The sequence below is a fragment of the Dermacentor albipictus genome, chromosome 4, assembly GCF_038994185.2.
Source record: "Dermacentor albipictus isolate Rhodes 1998 colony chromosome 4, USDA_Dalb.pri_finalv2, whole genome shotgun sequence".
Classification (NCBI taxonomy): Eukaryota; Metazoa; Arthropoda; class Arachnida; order Ixodida; family Ixodidae; genus Dermacentor; species Dermacentor albipictus.
In genome coordinates this window covers 129,742,145-129,762,634 of record NC_091824.1, presented here as the reverse complement: position 1 = coordinate 129,762,634, position 20,490 = coordinate 129,742,145, and the positions used below count along the sequence as shown (strand labels likewise).

Sequence of the window (20,490 nt, the reverse complement as noted above, 5' to 3'; positions counted from 1 at the left end):
TGTCGCTTGCTTGTTTTCTCCGACAAATCGGCTTCTTCTACATTCCATGGCAGCTGTTGTGAGAAAGCAAGAAAAAAGATACATTAAGAAAATCCCGAAAGAAACTGAAGAAACTGATTTCATCACATGCTAGGCAACGCACCTTGGCATGAGTATCCCCGATATTCGCGGGTGGCGATGTTCAACAGCTGGTTCTTTTCGCGCGCCACTCATGCTATGTACCAATGCCGGATTGCGCAAGCAGCTTTCCACTGCATCTTTATGTCGTTCTCCTGTCTCGTCTGTAACGTTAATAATGGAGACTGCGCAAGCATGCGGTGAGAATTTCTCATGTTCGGTTCCACTATTGTGTTTCAAGGTAAGAAATTTGGTGCAGAGGCTGAGAAAGAAAGAAAGAAAGAAAGAAAGAAAGAAAGAAAGAAAGAAAGAAAGAAAGAAAGAAAGAAAGAAAGAAAGAAAGAAAGAAAGAAAGAAAGAAAGAAAGAAAGAAACGAAGGAAGAGGAAATCGAGGATATTCTTCAGCAGCATGAATGACACGACCAAATATTTGCTTGTTGTAAATGGCTGTCCTTGTTAAGTGCCACTTGATAAAGATTGAATGTCCTTAACCAAACAATATGCTGTCTCAATATTTTATCTCTTTCTCGAGAGTGGATTCTTCGTTCATCTCTTTTCTGTGGTCTCCAGGGCTAGCCTCTTGCTGTGCATACAAACTGCTTCATTGCAGATAAAGTATACGTCATAAATTTTACTGAATAAGACGGTCTGAAGACGTACGCGTCTAGGTGAGTGCCAAGCCGCATCAGACAGTCATCTAATGAAAACAAATTATTATGTTAAATTGCACCTGGAAGCACAAAGTAGTGGGCGAAATTTCACGTATCAAGTAACGGAAAACCCTGCGGACACCCACCTCGTATGCTGCAATTGCCGTCGGAATTATTCCTTTCATAAGATGTTTGTTTTGTGGATAACAACATCAAAATTGCGTTGTTGCAGTGCCAGAGCCTGCCTAAATATTCGTGCACTATCATCGCGGAATGAAACGCGTCTGTTTAGGCTTAACTAATACGAGTACTTTCTTTTACATTGACCCCACTTCGTCTTACATTAACGCAGTTTTGGCTTCTATTTTCAGTTCATGCCACATTTGGCAAAGATCCGCCACAGTGACCAAGATGCACAGCGGCATTACATTGCATTTAGAGTAATTTTGCTCATTGGGCATCCTATACTTTAAAATTTGCATGTCGTATTTCATTCCATGAGCGTAGTACATCAGATCAAGGCTGAGGTGAACATGTCTTTCTCAAGTGTGGAATAACGACAAACATTTCTTTGAAATAAGATATTCTGAAGCACATAGAACAATAAATTCAATTATGCCAAGCAAGAGGGCAAGAAGAAAGTGGCAACCTGCGACACAACTTGGCAGATATGTTATAGAAAATCCGCAATAAATGACAGTTTAACAACCTTCTTCAAGCAATGAAGACGACGCCAGTGTTGGGAATAAAAAAAAAACAATTTATTGAACTCATGTGTGCAACGCAAATTTATTTATTTATTTATTTATTTATACATACTGCAGCCTCGGTGAGGCTATTGCAGGAGTGGGTAGAAAAAAAAGGAAAGCAAGAAAACGAGATACAGGCCCAAAAATAAATATGAATATCAAGTATATGTAATTGCTTTCAAAAATTCTTGCATAGGTAAAGAGCGGATGCTTCCAGGCAGTGAATTCCAGAGCTCAATGGCCAGTGGAAAGAAGCTGTGCTTGAACATCTCCGTTCGGCAAAAGAAAGGGATAAGGTTGAGATTATGAGAACTCCTAGTGATAGAAGGTGGACTAAAGTTCAAATAATTATTTAGTGTATCAAGGCGCTCAGAATGAATAAGCGTGTGTAAAAATTTCATGCATTCTAAGCGGCGGCGAGATGAAAGAACTGTAAGACCTGTAGCTGTATAATGCGAAGAAGGGGAAAAATCTCGGCTATAGTTGCGAAAAATGAAGCGCACAGATTTCTTTTGGACTGATTCTATCTTTTTAATATCGGATTTCTTATGAGGATTCCATATGATGCAGCCATAATCAAGAATAGGTCGGATAAGTGTTTTATACGTCATCAGTTTGGTATCCTTTGGAGCCTTACGCAGTGAACGATGGAGGTAACCGAGACGTCTAAAAGCTTTGTTACATGTGATGTCAATGTGTTTCGACCATGACATGTCATGGGAGAAATGAAGACCAAGGTATTTAAATTCGGTTACTCTTTTTAAATCTTGACCATGGAAAGTGTACGTGAAAAGTGATGGAGATGGGCGTCTGGAGAAGGACATGGAAACAGTTTTGGAGAAATTAATGTTCATTTGCCATTCCTTGCACCACCTACAAAATTTTGCAAAGGAGTCATTAAGTAAATCATGATCCATTGGTGTGTAAATACTATGATAGAGGACGCAATCATCAGCGTAAAGACGAATACTAACGGACACGCAATGCGGCAAGTCATTAATATATAATAAGAAAAGAAGCGGGCCTAAAACGGAACCTTGTGGGACGCCGGATGAAACACTAACAGGAGAGGAAATAGAGCCGTTAAATTGCACAGACTGAGAACGGTGGGTTAGGAAGCTATGTATCCAACCAACCAGAGAAGGGTTATTTAGAATGGAGTTAAGCTTGTAGAGGAGTTTTGGGTGTGGGACGGTGTCGAAAGCTTTGGATAAGTCAACAAAAATGCCGTCAATCTGTCCACCTAAATCTAATGACTGACAAATATCGTGCGTGAATTCGATCAGTTGGGTAGTGGTGCTATATCCGCGACGGAAACCATGTTGGTAATTGGATAGGATATTATGGCTTTCAAGAAATTCCGTGATGTGTTTAAAAATTATATGTTCGAGTAGCTTGCATGAGTGGGCAGTTAATGAAATGGGTCTGTAGTTCTGCAGAAGTTGAGCGTTACCGGATTTATATATCGGAATGACCGTAGCAAGCTTCCAGGATTGGGGAACAGTGGAGGTTGATAATGATTTACGGAAGATAACGGAGAGGTATCTGCTTGTCCAAAGGGAGTAGCGAACGAGGAAAGAATTGGGTATGTCATCTGGGCCGCAGCTCTTTTTAGTATCTAAATGGAGGATCATGTTCAGAACACCTGAGCTAGATACGACGATGTCTTCAATAGGAGGGTATGAGTCACAGCTAAAAGGTGGAAGTGAAGAGTTATCCTGTGTGAACACGGAATGAAAATACGTATTAAAAGCGGAAGCAATCGCGAGTGAATCTGAAACTGCCACGTCCTGAACAACTAAACTGTTAGTTGTGCTGTTACTTGGCTTTATCGATTTCCAGAACATACGAGGGTTTGTTTTCATAAATTTTGGCAAAGTAACAGCATAGTAGAAATCCTTGGCAGATGTTAGTTTCTGGCGCAGTTCCTTCTTGGCATCATTGAACTCAGTAATTTTGTCAGGATTACCATTTCTTTTAGATTTGCGCAATCGCGAAACACGACGAGATAAATGCAGTAGTCCTCTTGTCATCCACGGTGAATTTATATTTTTCTTTTTTGTTTTCAGGGGAACAAATTGGTTAATACAGGTTTCAACAATATTCTCAAAAAACCGTACGGCAACATTGATATCATTGTTCAAAGATAATTCATGAAAGTTTTCAAACGACTCGCTAAGTGTGTCGGTAATTGCAGCATCATCGGCGCGGCTAAAATCACGAAAAGTGCAGTACTCAATCCGCGGTTTGGGAACAATACAGCAAACCGAGAACAGTACGGCTTTGTGGTCAGAAATCCCGTCAGTAACGCAGCACTGGAAGGTACCCTCGAAAAGACTTGAGCCAAGAAAAACTAAATCTAGGACAGCCGTTTCCCTGGTGTTCTCGTGGACAATCTGTCTAAGACCGAGTGATAGGGAAAGGCGCAGTAATTTTCTTGAGAGTGACACGTCGCCGCTGGTAATGGTGAGAGAGGGCCAATGAATGCCTGGTGCATTAAAATCTCCCATAAGTATTATATTTGATGATTTCAAATTATGCAGAATGTTGCTAAGAAAAGTGAACTGATCACCACAAGAGCCAGGAGGCCGGTAAAACACTCCAATCAGCGCGGATGATCTTTCCAAATGAATCTTGCACAAAAGCAATTCAATTTCACATGGGGTTTCAAGGACTGAAAACTTCAGGTGGGACTGTATATAGAGGGCGACACCGCCACCTCTACCATTTGGTCTGTCAGCTCTTACCAATGTGTATTCACTTAACGCAACTTCGGAGTCGAATATGCCGTCATGTAGCCATGTTTCCGTAATGCCTATAATATGAGGGGAATGAGCAGTTACTAGACAGATGAAGTCGGAAAATTTATTAACAAGGCTTCTTGCGTTAATATTTAATACACGGAGGTCATTGGTTTTGCGACGAAGGAGTCAAGGCGGAGAGGCAGGTGCAACGCTATTTAGTGCTGTATTACGATGTACTTTCTCTAATGTATTAGAAGCGCTGTTCCAGTTATAGCGAACTTTATCAATAAATATATGGTCAAACCGTATGCGGACCGTGCACCCGTTGTTCCTAAAACTCTCAGACGCTTCCCAAAGTTTCTTGCGGGTATTCCGGACACGTAGTGAAAAATCTTCCGAAATACGGTAATCGGTTTCCTTTAGCTTGTGACCACTTTTTAATACAGAAACTTTCTCCCGATAGTCCAGAAGTTTCATAATCACGGGTCGTGGACGGTCACGTGAACGCCTTCCAAGACGATGGCATCTTTCTATTTGAGGACAGCTCATTTTAAGTTTATCCTCAAACCATTTCGCAATGTCTGAGGACAGGCGTTCATTACCTTCATCGGAGGATTCTGGCAGACCATGTAAGATTAAATTGTTCCTTCGAGCACGGTTTTCTAATTCATCATTTTTAGTTGAAAGGTTGTGAATTTCGTATGTTAGACGTGCGAGTTCACTGTTAAGGCTGTCGCTTGGGACGGCAGGCTTATGTGACGAGGACTCCAGAGCGGCCAGACGCGATTCGATAGTCTCAAAACGTGTATTAACAGATTGTTGAAAGTTCTTAATTTCGGCGATATCCTCAGCTAATCTTTTCTGCCCGTTCAAAAGCTCAGCGAGCATTTCAGACACCGATGGTTGATCGTCAAAATCTTGCGAAAGGCTCGGATTTTTTTGGGAGCGAGGACCAGGATTGCTTTCAATGTCACCACTCTGTAACAATCTACTAATACAAACAGCGAGCTGCGAGTACAAAGAAATATAAGCAAAGCATCTGCGAGAATGGTGTGGGCAAGGGAGCAGCAGTAAGAATCGGTCATCAGAGCGAATGCAGCGGGCATTCTGAAAGTAACATACCTGCGTAAGAAATAGGCAGCGGGTAAGCATGATGCTCGTACTGCTGCCACCTTGCCCACTGAAGAAGGAAGGATCCGGCTGGGAATATATAGGCATGATCGTTGACGTCATGGGACTGGGCTTGATTGTGAGTGGACGGTTCAGTGTGCCAGCTATGCCAGGGCTCCGGGCACGTGTGGTGGCGGTCAGATCAAGAGAGTCATCCGGAAGGGAGATAGGACAGTTCGTACAGCTTGAAGAAGAGCTCTGCCTTTATGTCTAAGCGTTGTGACTCAAATAAGGCACTACCTAAATAAATTTAGAACATATCCTACCTACTCTGCTCGGAATGCTCTTCAGTATTGTCATTGCATCAGTCACTAAGTTTTTTCGACACTATTATTTAGCCTTGTAATACCTATTGTGTCAAAAGGTATGCTAAGTTTGAAGCCTCAAGATGCTCATTTAGACACAATAACCTTGACGCAAGACCAATAATTCTGTTTTTGATATACTGGAGTAAAGTTTTAGTGTGGATAGTCCAAAATAGGAATTAGTAAGAATAATTGTTACATTAATACGATTGTAACTGAAAGAAGCTTTCATTCGTTTTGTACAGATGTGCTTTCTATGATCTGAAACAACGGTGAACAAGTTGCTTCAATTTTCCTTGACATGGAACTGTGTTTGGGTATTACAGGGTTAACCGTGAACCCCGTGATATCTCGAAAGATTTCAAGGCTTTCAAGCTCTTGATAATTTCCTGATGTCGACAGATAACACGTCCAGACAGCGTTAAAGAAAAGAACACAGACGAAGGCTCCAAAATATTACAGCCCCCCCCCCCCATTTTAATACGACCCAAATCAAAATTTAGCCTTCAGCGTTGCAGGGAGGTACGTACTCAACGAAGGGCCGCCGAGTGACAGCGACCCAGCGGGAATGAAGATGGCGGCAGAATGGTGAGAGGCAGAAAGGCAGGACCAGTGGTGCTCTTGTCGATAAGTTACGGCTTTCTCGTGCGTTGAATATTTTGTGCTCAAGCCGACGCAATAAAGTTAGAAGACCACGTCGAACTGACGTGCTTGAGTCATCTTTCGCGCTGGGTTGTCCTTCAATCGGATACCCGCTGCGGTTGCTCAGTGGCTATGCTGTTGGGCTGCTGAGCACGAGGTCGCTGGATCGAATCCCGGCCACGGCGGCCGCATTTTGATGGGGGCGAAATACGAAAACACCTGTGTACTTAGATTTAGGTGCACGTTAAAGAACCCCAGGTGGTCGAAATTTCCAGAGTCCCCCACTACGGCGTGTCTCATAATCAGAAAGTGGTTTTGGCACGTAAAACTCCATAATTTATTGTTTAATCCTTCAATCGGATGCGTGATGCCGCAATGAAATATATGAGTTCATTAAAAAAATAGAACACAGCTAAAACAGATCATTATCTTGTCAAATAACCTAACGACTCCCTTTTTCCCCCAATTATCCGCGGTCTCTTGCAATCATCATTACAAAGCCACACAGTTTGTGCCTAAGAAAAAAAAGAACAAGGCAAGAGGGCCAAACAGTCGCGTAATTGAAACTCATTTGATAAATATCGCACTCTTTACGGCCAGTGTGCTCAGTATTAAGGGAGGGGCTGGCAAAAGAGAACAAAACGTTGTATCAAAAAAAAAAAAACAAGAGCGAGAAAGAGAGAGAGAGAGACACCACGACAGCGAACGAGATTGGGAAAACATGAGGACGGGGAGTAGGGAAAAAGGGGGTATGGGTGCATTCTCTGTAGTATAACGGTTCCCGAGGAGGAAGCCCAACAGCGGAAAGGATGTCGCACTGTGGCGCGAGCCCCCTTACAACACTTTCCTTGGCTTTGTTCTTTAGGGAGAGGAAGTTTGCGTTTTCCTTCTCTTCTTGCCTGGCAAGTTCTTCCGACGGCAGTTTGGCGATAGCGTTGTGATGAATGGGATGGTGGTGTGTAGGGGCGGGGAGGGAGGGGAATAACAAAATTTGCTCTTGTCGTGTGCACACGCTCCTCGCGATGACCGTGGTATTTTGATTCCGTTCTTTGCTAATGGGATCCCTGGGAGGTGCGGAGGCCTTTGGGGGAAAATAGAGGGCGGTTGAGGGGGCGTGAAGGAGAAGAAGCAACGAAGGAAGTTGCCGCCTGCACGGGGACAACGCTCTTGGAGGGGAATTCAGGGAGCAACAGCTAAGATCAAGAGGACAAGCAAGAAACGCAAATAATTGCACGTAAAGTAGCGTATAGAAGCAAGAGGAAGTTTCAGTGACATGAAGCGAGAGGAGAACAGCAGGGTGGCCAGGCAACAATCTCGCGCCGCAGTAGCCCGCCATGGTCGTAACAGAGCTTTGCTTTACGAGTGGAGCGAATTAGCTACTTAGATTAGATAAAGAGCGAAGCTTGCAGCCAGCTGATAAATGCTTGAAAGTGACAGAGGCAGGCTTTGTGCGAGTTGCGGCAGTTTCCAACAGTGTCGTGTGTGCGGCACACAAGCAAGAATAAAGGCCTGACTGCATACAACAAAATGTGAACACACGTGGCGACGCTCTCAAAAAAGCAGTTCACGCATAGTTTTTTTATAGAGATTTTTTCTTTGTTGATTCGTTGCATCGAATTGGCGGTGGAGGCGCCAGAGGAAATTGCTCGGCTTGTTGCCCCATCTTTATCCCTCCCTTAGAACAGCGGAAGCGGCAGTTATGCTATCCTTCTCTGCAGAGACGCCACAAGCAGCAACTCTACCGAGATATTAACTGTTCTTATCGCTGCGATGTTGGATGAACATTGTTGACGTCAATTCATTCGTTTGACGTAAATTTTTCACGCTAAGGCTGCACCAGTCGTTCAGTTTCTGCCTCTATTCAGCGTGTTTCTCGTCTTTATCGTCGAGGTATCGCTAGCAGAGATGAACAATGAGTTGCGTGTGTAACGAAAATGAGACCGTGGCATTGAGTGGTGGTCGCGTGAAGCATAACGCAAACAAAATAGTTGTTGAAAGGATAAACATGATTCATTGAGCTGCACTGCACGTTAAAGAACAAATACAAGAAGAAAATACGAACGTGCCATGGCCAGCATGGCAGAAAAAAAAGAACAAGAAATTGCAGAAACGTGGTGCTATCTCACAACGCGCGTGTGCCAGTTAGGAGTGGCCGCCCACAAAATGCTACGAGGGCACGAAGAATGGCGACTGCATGAACGCTCGTGCGAAGCACGGAAACTAAAGTCGACTAGAAAAGAGGAGCCGGTGAGCTTGCACATTCGATCCTAACAACGTCATTAACGACAGCACGTCTCTCACACCCATAGGTTTCCGAGGCGCTTCTAGAAGGGTAACCGATGCCCCACAGGCAACGGCAAGTGCGCTGGTTACACGTACATGTGCAAGTACACGTTAACACGGCAGCGCGGGACAAATTTGTACGGCTGTCAGAGGAAGAAGGACGACGTGTCGACGTGGTAATGACTTAGCACAAGGGAATGCATGCGTCCTCACGTAGGGAAAATTTAGTTAACTGTGGAACCTGCATGCTACTACATGTCTCTGAGGCACGATTCACACGTCGATCGTTGCTTGAATGAAATAAATTTGGGGGTTTTGTGTGACATATAGGGCTAAATTTTGGCCACCTGGAGTTTCTTAATGTGCCCATAAATCTAATAATATGAGGGTAATTACATTTTGCCTAAATCGAAATGTGGCCGTCGCGGCCGGGAATGGTACCTGCGACCTTGTGCTTAGTAGCGCTGCGCCCTGGCCACTACGATACCACGTCGGGGAGCGACTGATTTATAAACTGGTCGTGTTTAACCCTTAAATGCCCGAACACAGTTCCACATCAAGCGAAATTAGAACTTCTTGTGTAACTTTCTTTGTTGGAAATTCCTTAAAGGAACTATTAAGTCTTGCGTGAGTGCAAGTTAATCATTGCAATACCTATTGAATTAGTAATTGCTTTTCTAAGCTGCCTACAATTGAAACATCGCTCTAGCATATAAAAACGCCCTTGTAAGAGATTAGCTCATTTTGACATGCCCAAAGCAAGTGAGGTGTCAGACACGGTGTAGCATAAAAGCTACACTATTCATTACAGGGTGTTTGAACCGCACCGATGGCACCGGCTGTTGGAATCTCAGCGCGGCCACCAGCTGTTGGAACCTCAGTGCTGACGCCCGTTATTGCAACTGGGCCGCAAGCCCCAAGGGTAGCGTTGGCCTGGCGGCCTGGGGCACACTGGAAGCATCCGAAGGTCCCAGCAAAGCATGAGGCGACTGCTAACAGAACAACTTGTTTATTCTAGCATCGCAAAGAGCGGGCGGTCAGGTCGACCGAAGTAGAGAGACGGGAGAGCACGTTGCTCAACAGAAGAAATCGGAGCCTCTCTCCTGGCGTCCGGGGGCAGCTGCTCTTATACTCTTGGGGTCGCGGGCAAGAAGGAAGGTCACGAGATGACACCACGTGACAGCGGCGACGGACGGACTGAGAGACACGTTGGAACAAGGAGGTGACGCATCAGACGGGCCGGCGCCGGTCAGACCTCCTCGCTTCACACTGGGGGAGCTCCTCTCCCCGGCTGCCGCGCTTTGACAAGCGTGGGCACACACACACACACGCACACACAAAGACACGTGGCACTGAACATGCCGGGACGCGCTCGCCGGGGATGCGTCGCGGCCGCTCCGAACGGGCCAAAATGTCCGCCGCTTTGAACGAAGCCCCGGCGTACGTTGCATCCGCGCCGGCTTTAGTGCGCGTCGTAGGCGAAACGTAACAGGGTTAATCTTTCAATGAAAACAGGGCCACCGAAAGGCGCTGTAGTGAAAGATATTGGATTAACTTTGAGCAGGCGGAAATATTTCATGTAAACTCGTATCACGGTATACGAGCGGTTTTGTGTTCCGCTCCCCGGGAATGTGACCGTAAAAGGTAAAATTAAAACCCGCATTTTTATTCTCGGCAAAGAGAACAGTGATTGGAGCTTCAATGTCACCTTCTAAGCAATCATTACCTTGTTTAATACTTCAATTTCGAGCTTGCAACACTGTATTCAAGTGGACACTTACTTGTAGCCACTTCTTACATTGTATCACCGTTCCCTTCCCTTTGCCATCGACCACAGCACCCTTGTAAGGAAAAACCACCCGTCGATATCCTGTGTAGCTCGTCTGCATTTCAAGTCTGGTTATAGGTGCTGATTTGAACAATATTTGCGAGATGTTGCTGTCTAATAGTCGCGATCTTGCACATGGATCGTATCGCTAATGTTTCGCTTTCTCTTTCTGCATTCGCAGTGGCAAATGACGCAAAATCTTTCATCGAACCTAATGTCCTCCTCAATCTTGGCCCAGGCAAAGCAGCTCTGTTCGTGAGATGCAGGCTTCCTGCTATCCGCCTTTGTCATTGAGGACACCTCGCCCGCGGGCGACGTGCTCGAAAAGTTGCCTTTCCATGTCACGCATCGGCGACGCGTAGAAAGCACGCCGACAGGGAGATGACAATCGCCTGGTTATTGATGCCCGCAATTAGCTAAGGCATGAAGGGCTCACTGCTGAGATAGCATCGAGCGCCGTTACTCCCTCGGGCAACTATTTTGATAAATGGCGTTGAACGCATTCGTCTTCTTAGTCTTTTTGTGATGTTAGATTCGACATGTAGCGAATTTATCGTTATGGCCACTATTTATTGTTTCCTTCTGGTTGAGATTCATTCTGGAACACAGCGCGAACGATGTGTAGCGCGCTGTCATAGCTATAAAAAACAAAACAAGTAAACCCTCAAAGACATGAACGAAAAGACATACAAACAAATTGAAGGAATCGTTCTGTTTAACCAATGTTTTGAGACTTGTTAGAGTAATCAGGGTTTATATATGTGAAGCGGGAAGACGAGAAAAAACAACAACAAAGAAACAGGGACTGGCATGGCAGTAAAACTGAGAACTGGTAGCCCACTATTTCTATCTAGAAAACCACAACAACAAAGAACCATTACCAAAATGCTGCACTGATAAATTTAGTGGAGCAGAATAAAAACATGGCAAAGCGTTTCAGTGCTTTGTTCGTCTTCAGTTTAGTTTGATGATGCATAACGCTGGGATCTGCCCAGACGCAGAGCTACAAATTTTTTCCTGTGCAATGCAGCGATTCTCTGTCGTATCGTTGTTTTTTACTTTTTTTTGCATCCAGGAGTATTGAAGGTACAGATGAATCCATGGTGAATGGTTCAAAATTATCATCAGCCTATTTTTCTGTCCACTGAAGGAGGAAGGCCTGTCCTTGCGATCTCCAATTACCCCTGTCCTGCGCCGACCGATTACAACTTGCGCCTGCGAATTTCCTAATTTCATCACCCCACCTAGTCTTTCGCCGTCCTCGGCTGCGCTTCCCTTCTCGTGGCACCCATTCTGTAACGCTAATGGTCCACCGGTTATCTAACCTAGGCATTACATGGCCTGGCCAGCTCCATTTTTTTCTCCTAATGTCAATTAGAATATTGGCTATCTCCGTTTGCTCTCTGGTCCACACCAGTCTCTTCCTGTCTCTTAATGTTACGCCTAACATTCTTCGTTCCATCACTCTTTGAGCGGTCCTTAACTTGTTCCCGAGCTTCTTTGTCAACCTCTAAGTTTCTGCCCCATATGTTAGATCCTAATAGAATGCATCGATTGTACACCTTTCTATTCAATGATTGTCGTAAGGTTCCAGTGAGGATCTGACATTGTCTACCGTATGCACTCCAACCATTTTTATTCTGTAAGTTTCCTTCTCATGATCAGGGCCACCTGTGAGTAAATTAGCTGGGTAAACGCACTCTTTCACAGACTCTAGAGGCTGACTGGCGATCCTGAACTATTGTTCCCTTGCCAGCCTAATAATCATTATCTTTGTCTTCTGCATATTAACTTTCAACCCCACTCTTACACTCTCTTTGTTAAGGTCCTTAATCGTTTGTTGCAACTTGGCTTCACTTTTGCTGAACTGGACAATGTCATCTGCAAACTGAAGGATGGTGAGATATCCGCCATTGATCCTCACTCCTAAGCCTTGCCCGTTTAACAGCTTGAATACTTCTTCCAATTATGCAGTGAATAGCACTGGAGAGATAGTGTCTCCTTGCCTGACCTCTTTCTTTATAGGTGTTTTTCTACTTTTCTTGCGGGGAATCAAGGTAGCTGTGAAATCTTTGTATATATCTTCAAAAATGTTTACGTGAGCCTCCTGTGCTCCTTGATTACTTAATTCTTCTATAACTGCTGGTATCTCTACTGAATCAAATGAATTTTCGTAATTTCTGAAAGCTATATAGATATGTTGATGGTACAGTGCGGATTTCTTGGTTACCTGATTGATGACATGGATGTGATCCATTGTAGTGTCCCTTCCTGAAACCTGCCTGTTCTCTTGGTTGACTAAAGTCCAGTGTTGCCCTTATTCTATTGGAGAATATCGTGGTGAATATTTTATATAATACTTGAAGTAAGCTAACGGGCCTATAATTTTTCAATTCTTTAACGTCTTCCTTTTTGTGAATTAGTATAATGTTGGCATTCTTCCAGTTCTATGGGACCCTTGAAGTCGTGAGATATTTCCTATAAAGGGCCGCAAGCTTTTCAAGCATGACGTCTCTTCCATCTTTGATTAAATCAACTAATATGCCATCTTCTCCTGCCGCTTTCCGCCGTTTCATGTCTTGCAAAGACCTTCTAACTCCATCGCTAGTTATAAGAGGAGCATCTGTAACTTGTTCATTACTACTTCGAATAGACGTATCATGGCCGTTCTGGGTACTGCACAGGTCAGAATCCTTCCACTGCTTTTACTATATCTTCCAAATTGCTGATGATACTACCCTCCTGATCTTTCAGTGCATACACCTTGGCTTGTCCTATGCCAAATTTTACTCTTACTGATTTCATGCTGCCTCCTTTTTTTACTGCTTCCTTAGTCTTTCTTACATTATAATTTCGAATATCCCTTATGTTCTCCTTGTTGATCAGTTTTGACATTTCCGCGAATTCTATCTGATCTCTTGATTTGGACACTTTCATTCTTTGTCGTTTCTTTATCAGGTCCTTGATGACTTGGGAGAGCTTACTTACTGGTTGCCTTGGTGCCTGGCCTCCCACTTCAAATGCTGCTTCTGAAGCCAGCCTAGTTGCTGTTTCATTCATTACCTCTATGTTATCTTCATCTCTCTGTTCTAAGGCTGCATATTTGTTTGCAAATACCAGCCTGAATTTGTCTCCTTTTATCCTTACTGGGTCTAGGTAGGCCTGTTTCTTGTTGTCCAATTTTTATGCGAAGCATATTACGAGAGCTCAACCCAGCTCCTCAGGCGCGGCGGTGTCGCCTTGAAACCACGTGACACCGTGACGTCACGACAGAGGAGAAGTGGCTTTGGCTCAACTCTTGCAAGACGGGCTGGGTGGGAATCGAACCAGGGTCTCCGGAGTGTGGGACGGAGACGCTACCACTGAGCCACGAGTACGATGCTTCAAAGCGGTACAAAAGCGCCTCTAGTGAATGTGGTGTTGCCTTAGAAACGAGCTGTTTCTAAAGCGTGCGTCTCTTGCTCAGGCGCACATTTCGTTGCCGCGCCGAACGCTGCTTTGCTCGACGCTCACCGCGTCCAATGCGGGGCGCGTAGTCGCTGCCCTGTAGCTCATTGTCTTACACCCCTTGGCGGGTCGACGGGAACGCTCTCGCGTTCCACTCTTGAAGGCGAAGCAGTAATGCATGACCCGCCGTGGTTGCTCAGTGGCTATGGTGTTAGGCTGCTGAGCACGAGGTCGCGGGATCGAATCCCGGCCACGGCGGCCGCATTTCGATGGGGGCGAAATGCGAAAACACCCGTGTACTTAGATTTAGGTGCACGTTAAAGAACCCCAGGTGGTCAAAATTTCCGGAGTACCCCACTACGGCGTGCCTCATAATCAGAAAGTGGTTTTGGCACGTAAAACCCCATATATTATTATTAGTAATGCATGAGTTGTTTCTTCGTCTAGCCGAACCAAATATAGCCAAGCAACAGCAGTTCACCAGGCTAAACAGTGGTTCAACAACTAAAATAAAGGCTAGTATGCTTCGCATCCTGGGCTTAACCTTACCTAAGCCACAGCCAGTTTTTGTCTTTAGGTCTTCATAGTGAGGTGAATTCCTAGACCTCATTAACCCATGATCAATGCACTTTACCCTACCTCACACTTCTACATCCTGCGCTTTGCTGGGATCGGCAGAAAGTATGAAGTTGATTTAATGTCTTGTTTCACAATTAACGCATTTCCAGGCTTACTTTCTTTTGTTAAGCTTCCTGGAGAAGGTGTTCATTATTCGGAGCTCATTCCCTTCCACTAATTCTACAAACATCTCTCCTCTAGTGTTCCTAGAATCAATGCCATCTTTGCCAATTGCTTGTTCACCAGCCTGCTTTTTCGCAAGTTTTGCGCTGAAGTCGCCCATGACTACAGTATACTGAGTTAGCACTTTTGTCATCACTAATCCAACATCTTCATAAACTGTTCCATTTCATCATCATCGTGACTGGAGGTCCGAGCGTAGGGTTGTACTACCTTTATTCTATAACTCCTTTTTCGTTTTATTACGACTGCTGCTACCCTCTCATTAATGCTGTAGAATTCGTGAATATTGCCCGCTATGTTCTTAATGGTTAGAAATCCCACGCCGCATTGTTTTTATATGGGAGTCCTCTATATCAGAGGACATGGCCGTTAGTTAGCACTGTTATATATATGACACTGAAATCAACAAAGTTGCAAACGGCTAATGTTTTCGAACGAAAACACATGACAGTTATAAACCATTATGATAAATTCAGAATGTATGTCAAGAATAACACTGGGAGGCACATTTATAAATCGTATATATGCCATCGTCTAGTGAAAATACAATCGTTTTTAGTTGAGACGAAAAGAGATTTTTGAACGTTACTGTGGAGGAGGAGGCAGTAAGAATGGTGGTAGTTGTGTTGGTGTTGCTAGCTGCAGGCAGATCTAGCCTTGTAGGAGTTGTAAGTTGTAGGCAATTGCTTCGCCTAAGTACCACTTATCAATTGTTGGAAAGCGCGGATAGATATATAAATTGTAGTTTTCAGCAGCTGCTGCGCATGCAAAGACATGGGCACTGTTCAAAATCTCGCCAACGCAGTCGGGAATATAGTGCCCCGAAAAAAATTCCCTTCTTTGTCACAGTAAACTGCTTTCAGGAATGTTTTTCGTACATGGTGAAACACACGGTACAGTCCTCTTATAGCAGAGATGATAATAGTCGTAATACTGTACTCCCCTCCCCCTTCCCCGATCACCTCATTCAATATTTTACATAAATAAATTTCTTTAGTAGGGTTAAACGGCAGCATTGTCACTAACTGATACAATAACTATTTAGAAGTGCAAATGTAATCGCGCGAATTAACGAAATTTGCTTATTTTCGATGGTTTTCAGCATGATCCAGCACTTCGATCTTGTAGCGCCTCTCGCCAGTCCGTAAGAGCAAACTTCGGTTATACGCTGGAAGTTCTTAGGTGTTCTCTATGGAGCACTCTGCCGCGGCTCGTTAATAGCCGAGATAGAAATATTTCAGTGCCGCGAACCCACGATTCCAGGAGGCGAGCTTCACCGCAAACATGGACGCTCTCTGCACTTGCCCCGTCTAGCCTCCGCAAGCGAGATTCCTTCCCAGCGTTCTCCCGTACCGGAGCTCGAGGATCGCATGACGCACACTACACGGGCCCCGTCTGTTCCTTTTTTCTTAGAGCTCTTTCGTGGTGCGGCGCACTTTCGTTGACGGCGTCGCGCGTGAGCTGTTGCGATCGTCTCGTTTGGCGCAGCGCACGATTTTGCGCGCTGTACACGAGGACACTTGACTAGCGGTATAAGTCGGTGTTACACGAATACTGAGGCAGACAAGCGGATCACAGAGCATGATCGCGCGCTGGAACAAGGTAGAAAATGACAGTTTCGGTGTTTCCACGCGCGACTGCACAATGTGGGAACAAGCAGACGAAACGGAAGTACATCTCTCTTGTTCCGGTGCGAAGTAAAACAAAAACACGCAGAGATTCGGTTTGTGTGTTTTATTATTTTTCTAAGCTTTAATTTGGCTATTCAAGCAACATATTACAAAGAATAACAGATGTTGCCTTGAATAGTTCTTGAAGTCACGTGTCACAACGAGCGACGTCACAACACAAACACGTGTGTGTAGCTGCACTAGCACGTGTACGTCGCCCCCCTGCTTGGAGCCAGGCGGCCGCGAGGAGAACGGCGTTCGGTTTGAAATTTCGGATCTTTTCGCGGTGCGTAGCCATGTAATACTTTGAAGACACGATCGTTATCGCGCATTCTATGCTCTGCGCGTGTCAGCTGAACATGGCCAGACTTGGTGAGGGTCCTTTGAAGCTATATTCGTCATAACTCTACTACCGGCAAGCCGTACATCGACTCAGCACTAGAAGATATTGTCGTTAAAGAAAGAAGCAGATGCAAAGAAAAAAAAATGATTCAAAACATTATTCACAACTCTCGTGTATTCAACTGAGACGCGTGAGCATTGACTACCATCATACTTCGAAGTATTGAGAGGTATAGAAAGTATTGGCACCTTACATTCTGACTGGACAACAATGGGAGAGAAATGCAGTGTGCCACATGAGAGCACACAAAATATTGCGCCACAGTCGGCGGCGCCGATGTTCCTGAGGCCATTTTTTCTGGTCTGCGCACTATTCTGCGTCGCGCAGACTGACCCGAGGTCTCAAGACGTCGCATTCTTCTTGTACCACGCGAGGGAAAGAAGCTGCAAAACGTTGCTCCTGCGTCGATATTTATGCGCCCCAAGTCACCAAGCTTTAATACTGTCGTTTTTTACTGATCCAGCACTTTATTTTTATATACGCCTGCGTAAGAACACAGAGTACAAGGTTACGTAAGATGACTCCGCGGAGAAGCTGCGAAGAAACCGAATATATCCGACACGTGCACTAGACGAGTGGAAAGGCACAGAAGCAAAAAAGCACAAGCGCTAGACGAAACGAAGAGTGGACGCGCCCATTCCGAATGAGAGAATTCAGGAAATTAGCGCTGAGGACCCAGTAGCTCCTGCATGCTCGGAGAAAGCAGCCAACGCACCGGTCTGTTAACGAAGAAAGAGAAAACGTGGGCGATAGTCAAGGAAGAAGTGTGTGTGGGTGTGTTCCGGGGCGGAAGCCTGTACGGAGCTTAGACGTGGTGGCAGCAACTGAAAAAAAGGAGAAGAAATATAAGCAAAAAAAAAACAACTTTATCCATATAACGGGAGCCTAGATTGCGGAGCCTGACCGAGGGATTAGGCTCAGGGGTATCATTACGGCCGCCGGGAATCCTCTCGTCTGCACTGCCTGATAACGGACCGCCGACGATGCCACCGTGGCCGCGCTGGCCTCTTCGGGCCACATGGCACCAATGCTGCTGCAGCCGTCGTCAGCAGACCGCTGCGACCCCGGCGCCAAAAGAGAGTTTGGAGATGTCTCGGTTGCTGCGGGATCTAGATTCAGCCGCACTCGCCGGCAAATGGCAGGGCAGCGACATCCATAGCGGACAGACGAACATTCAATTCCTCTCTGGTTGCGTTTTTTTTTTCTCTTCTTCACGGTAGTTTCAATGAGAGGTTAGCTGCGCGGCTCCAAGGGTGAAAATTTGGGCCTTCCTCTCCTGGAACGATATCCATCCTGAAAGATATAGCAACGAAACTGCCATGAGAGTGACGGATGGCGGGAGAATACGGCGAATTGTATAAGGTATAGAGAAGGCTGTTCGCCAACGGTGAGAAATCATGCTGTCCGACTGGTTCGAAGTAAGCAAAACGCATTTGAGAGATGTTGGGAGTCGAGGCGCAGGCGCAGTATTTTTCTGTCCCGTCGAGTGTCTCCGGCAGATTTGTCACTGTTTTTTTTCTCGATGGCAACGGACGCAATGAATACTAACAGAACTGCGCTTCTCTTGTTCCACTTGTTTCATTTTTTCAAACTGGTTCAAAAGCTGAAGGAAAGATGTGAATGATATATCTCTATGAAGTTTGAAAGCAAGAGGAATAGCTATTATTTGTCTTGTATGTTGTAGAAAGCAAAGAATGACGCTCCATATCTTCAGAGAAATTCATCTGTTTTTTGAGAAATGCGCATGCAACGGCTCCAACTGCTAGCCGCCGTGTAAGGCACATGCTACGTTTATGTTTCTTTATTGCTGGCCAATTCAATATTCAGGTCTTCATTTTTGTGTCATACTCGAGTTGATTCGACCTTGTAACGTTCTAATATTTCTTTCGTCCGTTAAGACAAGGCAAACAAAAAATACCTATGTCTAGAAAGCCCGGATTGTATGTCTTGTAGACAGTGATAAATTATTGTTCCGAATGATAACATGCAGCAAGTGCAAAACTGAGTGCACAACGTAACTGTTTACAGCATTACTCAGCTAAATAAGATAGCACCATTGCTGACCAGCGCGTCGTGATTCAAAGACATGACTCGTTCGTGCCCTCCCCCCCCCCCCAGCACCTTCTTTCTATCATTCCAATAAATAAATAAATAAATAAATAAATAAATAAATAAATAAATAAATAAATAAATAAATAAAACCGTGCACAGAACACTTTTTGTTTTTATTCAGAGGCATACCTCTCCATTTCTTCAGCTAGCTCAGAGTTCTTACTGTAAAGTAGTTGTTCTCGCATGTCAACAGCCACTCTTTTGCTTAAGTGGTGGTTACGATATAAGCTTGGAGAACCGAAACGTCTCTAGCTTTTGATGTCGTATTTCTAGTGAATGATGAAAGAGAAATCAAGTGCGCACGAAGAGAACGAACGGGTGATCCGTTGTACGTATGGTATGTACTAAAGTCCCCTGAAACATTATGCGTGTGTTTGTGACTCATGAAAGGCACACACACTCACGCATACACGAAAAGTCAAGACTGAACCATTTTTTTTTTCGACAATGCAAGCAGACTTTCCAGTTCAGGCAGCTAGCCGTGCGTAGGTGTACTAGAGTTTTATTAGAGGAAGGCGTCCTTGGGTCACGGCCGGCCAGTACCGGTGCAGTGATGGATCGCACTTTCCACGCTTCAAAATGGAGGTAGTTGACGGTGAGTGATCGATTAGAAAGGCCAGGCCGTGTTTCCCGCCATGATAGCGTGGCGATACTTTATTGATCTTTGGAGTGAGAAATGAATCTTTCTCTCATATTGCGGCAAAATTTATTGCTTTCAATGTCCGCTTGCGGTCTTTACGCTTTCCTGTGCGTGAGCGTGTGTGCGTGTTTGCACTTGTGCGTGTGCGTTTGTGCGTTGGTGCGTGTGTGCGCATGTGCGCATGTGAGTGCGTGCACGCACGCGCGCGTGTGTGTATGAGTGTGTGTTTAGTTCGTATCACTTGGCATCATCGACAATTTCATATATTGATTGCCGTATATAATATAGGCAATCAATAATATACGATATATAATTTTATATATTGAAAGTGCCGAATAATGAAATGTTTTCCGTTATATCCTCCGGGTGTCAGGTATTTAGCTATAGATAATGAAGATGGAACACCCTTGGAACTGAAATTGCCCACTGGCCTCTATTGTTTGTGGCGCGCACGCGCACACACACGCACGCGCACACACGCGCACGCACGCATGCACGCATGCACACATACGCACGCACGCACACACACACACACACACCTAACAACAATATTTACTACGTGGTTGGGGTGTCTATTATGCTGCCTTCATTTTAAGCATATCTGTGTGCATTATTCACTTTCTGACTTGCAAGAAACCTGGCAATAAAGACAAAAAAAGTGACTGTGAGCTAATGTTTAGAGCATTGTGCTGTTGTGTGGGGGACGAAGGTTAGATTATACCATAGAGCACGTAATTGTATCTTTTCCCATTTCTTTTTTTCAGTTTGTGAGCTATTTAGAAAGACAGAAGCAGCGCCCAGCAACTATAGGATCAGGAAGATCCTGGATAGTTCGCAAAGAAAACTTCGCTTTAACAGTTCGATCAGATTGCTCATGCGAAGTAATAGGGATGACATTATGCACCGTCTAAAGTTAAAATATAAGGAT

At 44.8% G+C, this 20,490-nt stretch overlaps 2 protein-coding genes across 8 annotated transcripts in view; one reads left to right on the top strand and one right to left on the bottom strand.

The window, feature by feature from the left end:
• LOC135898354 (neural cell adhesion molecule 2-like) overlaps window positions 1–20,490 on the top strand; it is a 542,388-nt gene that overhangs the window by 378,488 nt on the left and 143,410 nt on the right. The window lies entirely within an intron of this gene.
• LOC135898355 (uncharacterized) lies at window positions 4,448–5,479 on the bottom strand. Its single transcript, XM_070537886.1, has 2 exons — window positions 5,384–5,479; window positions 4,448–5,269 (listed from the first exon to the last, which is right to left on the bottom strand). The coding sequence occupies exons 1-2, from the start codon at window positions 5,477–5,479 to the stop codon at window positions 4,448–4,450; spliced, it is 918 nt and encodes a 305-aa protein (XP_070393987.1).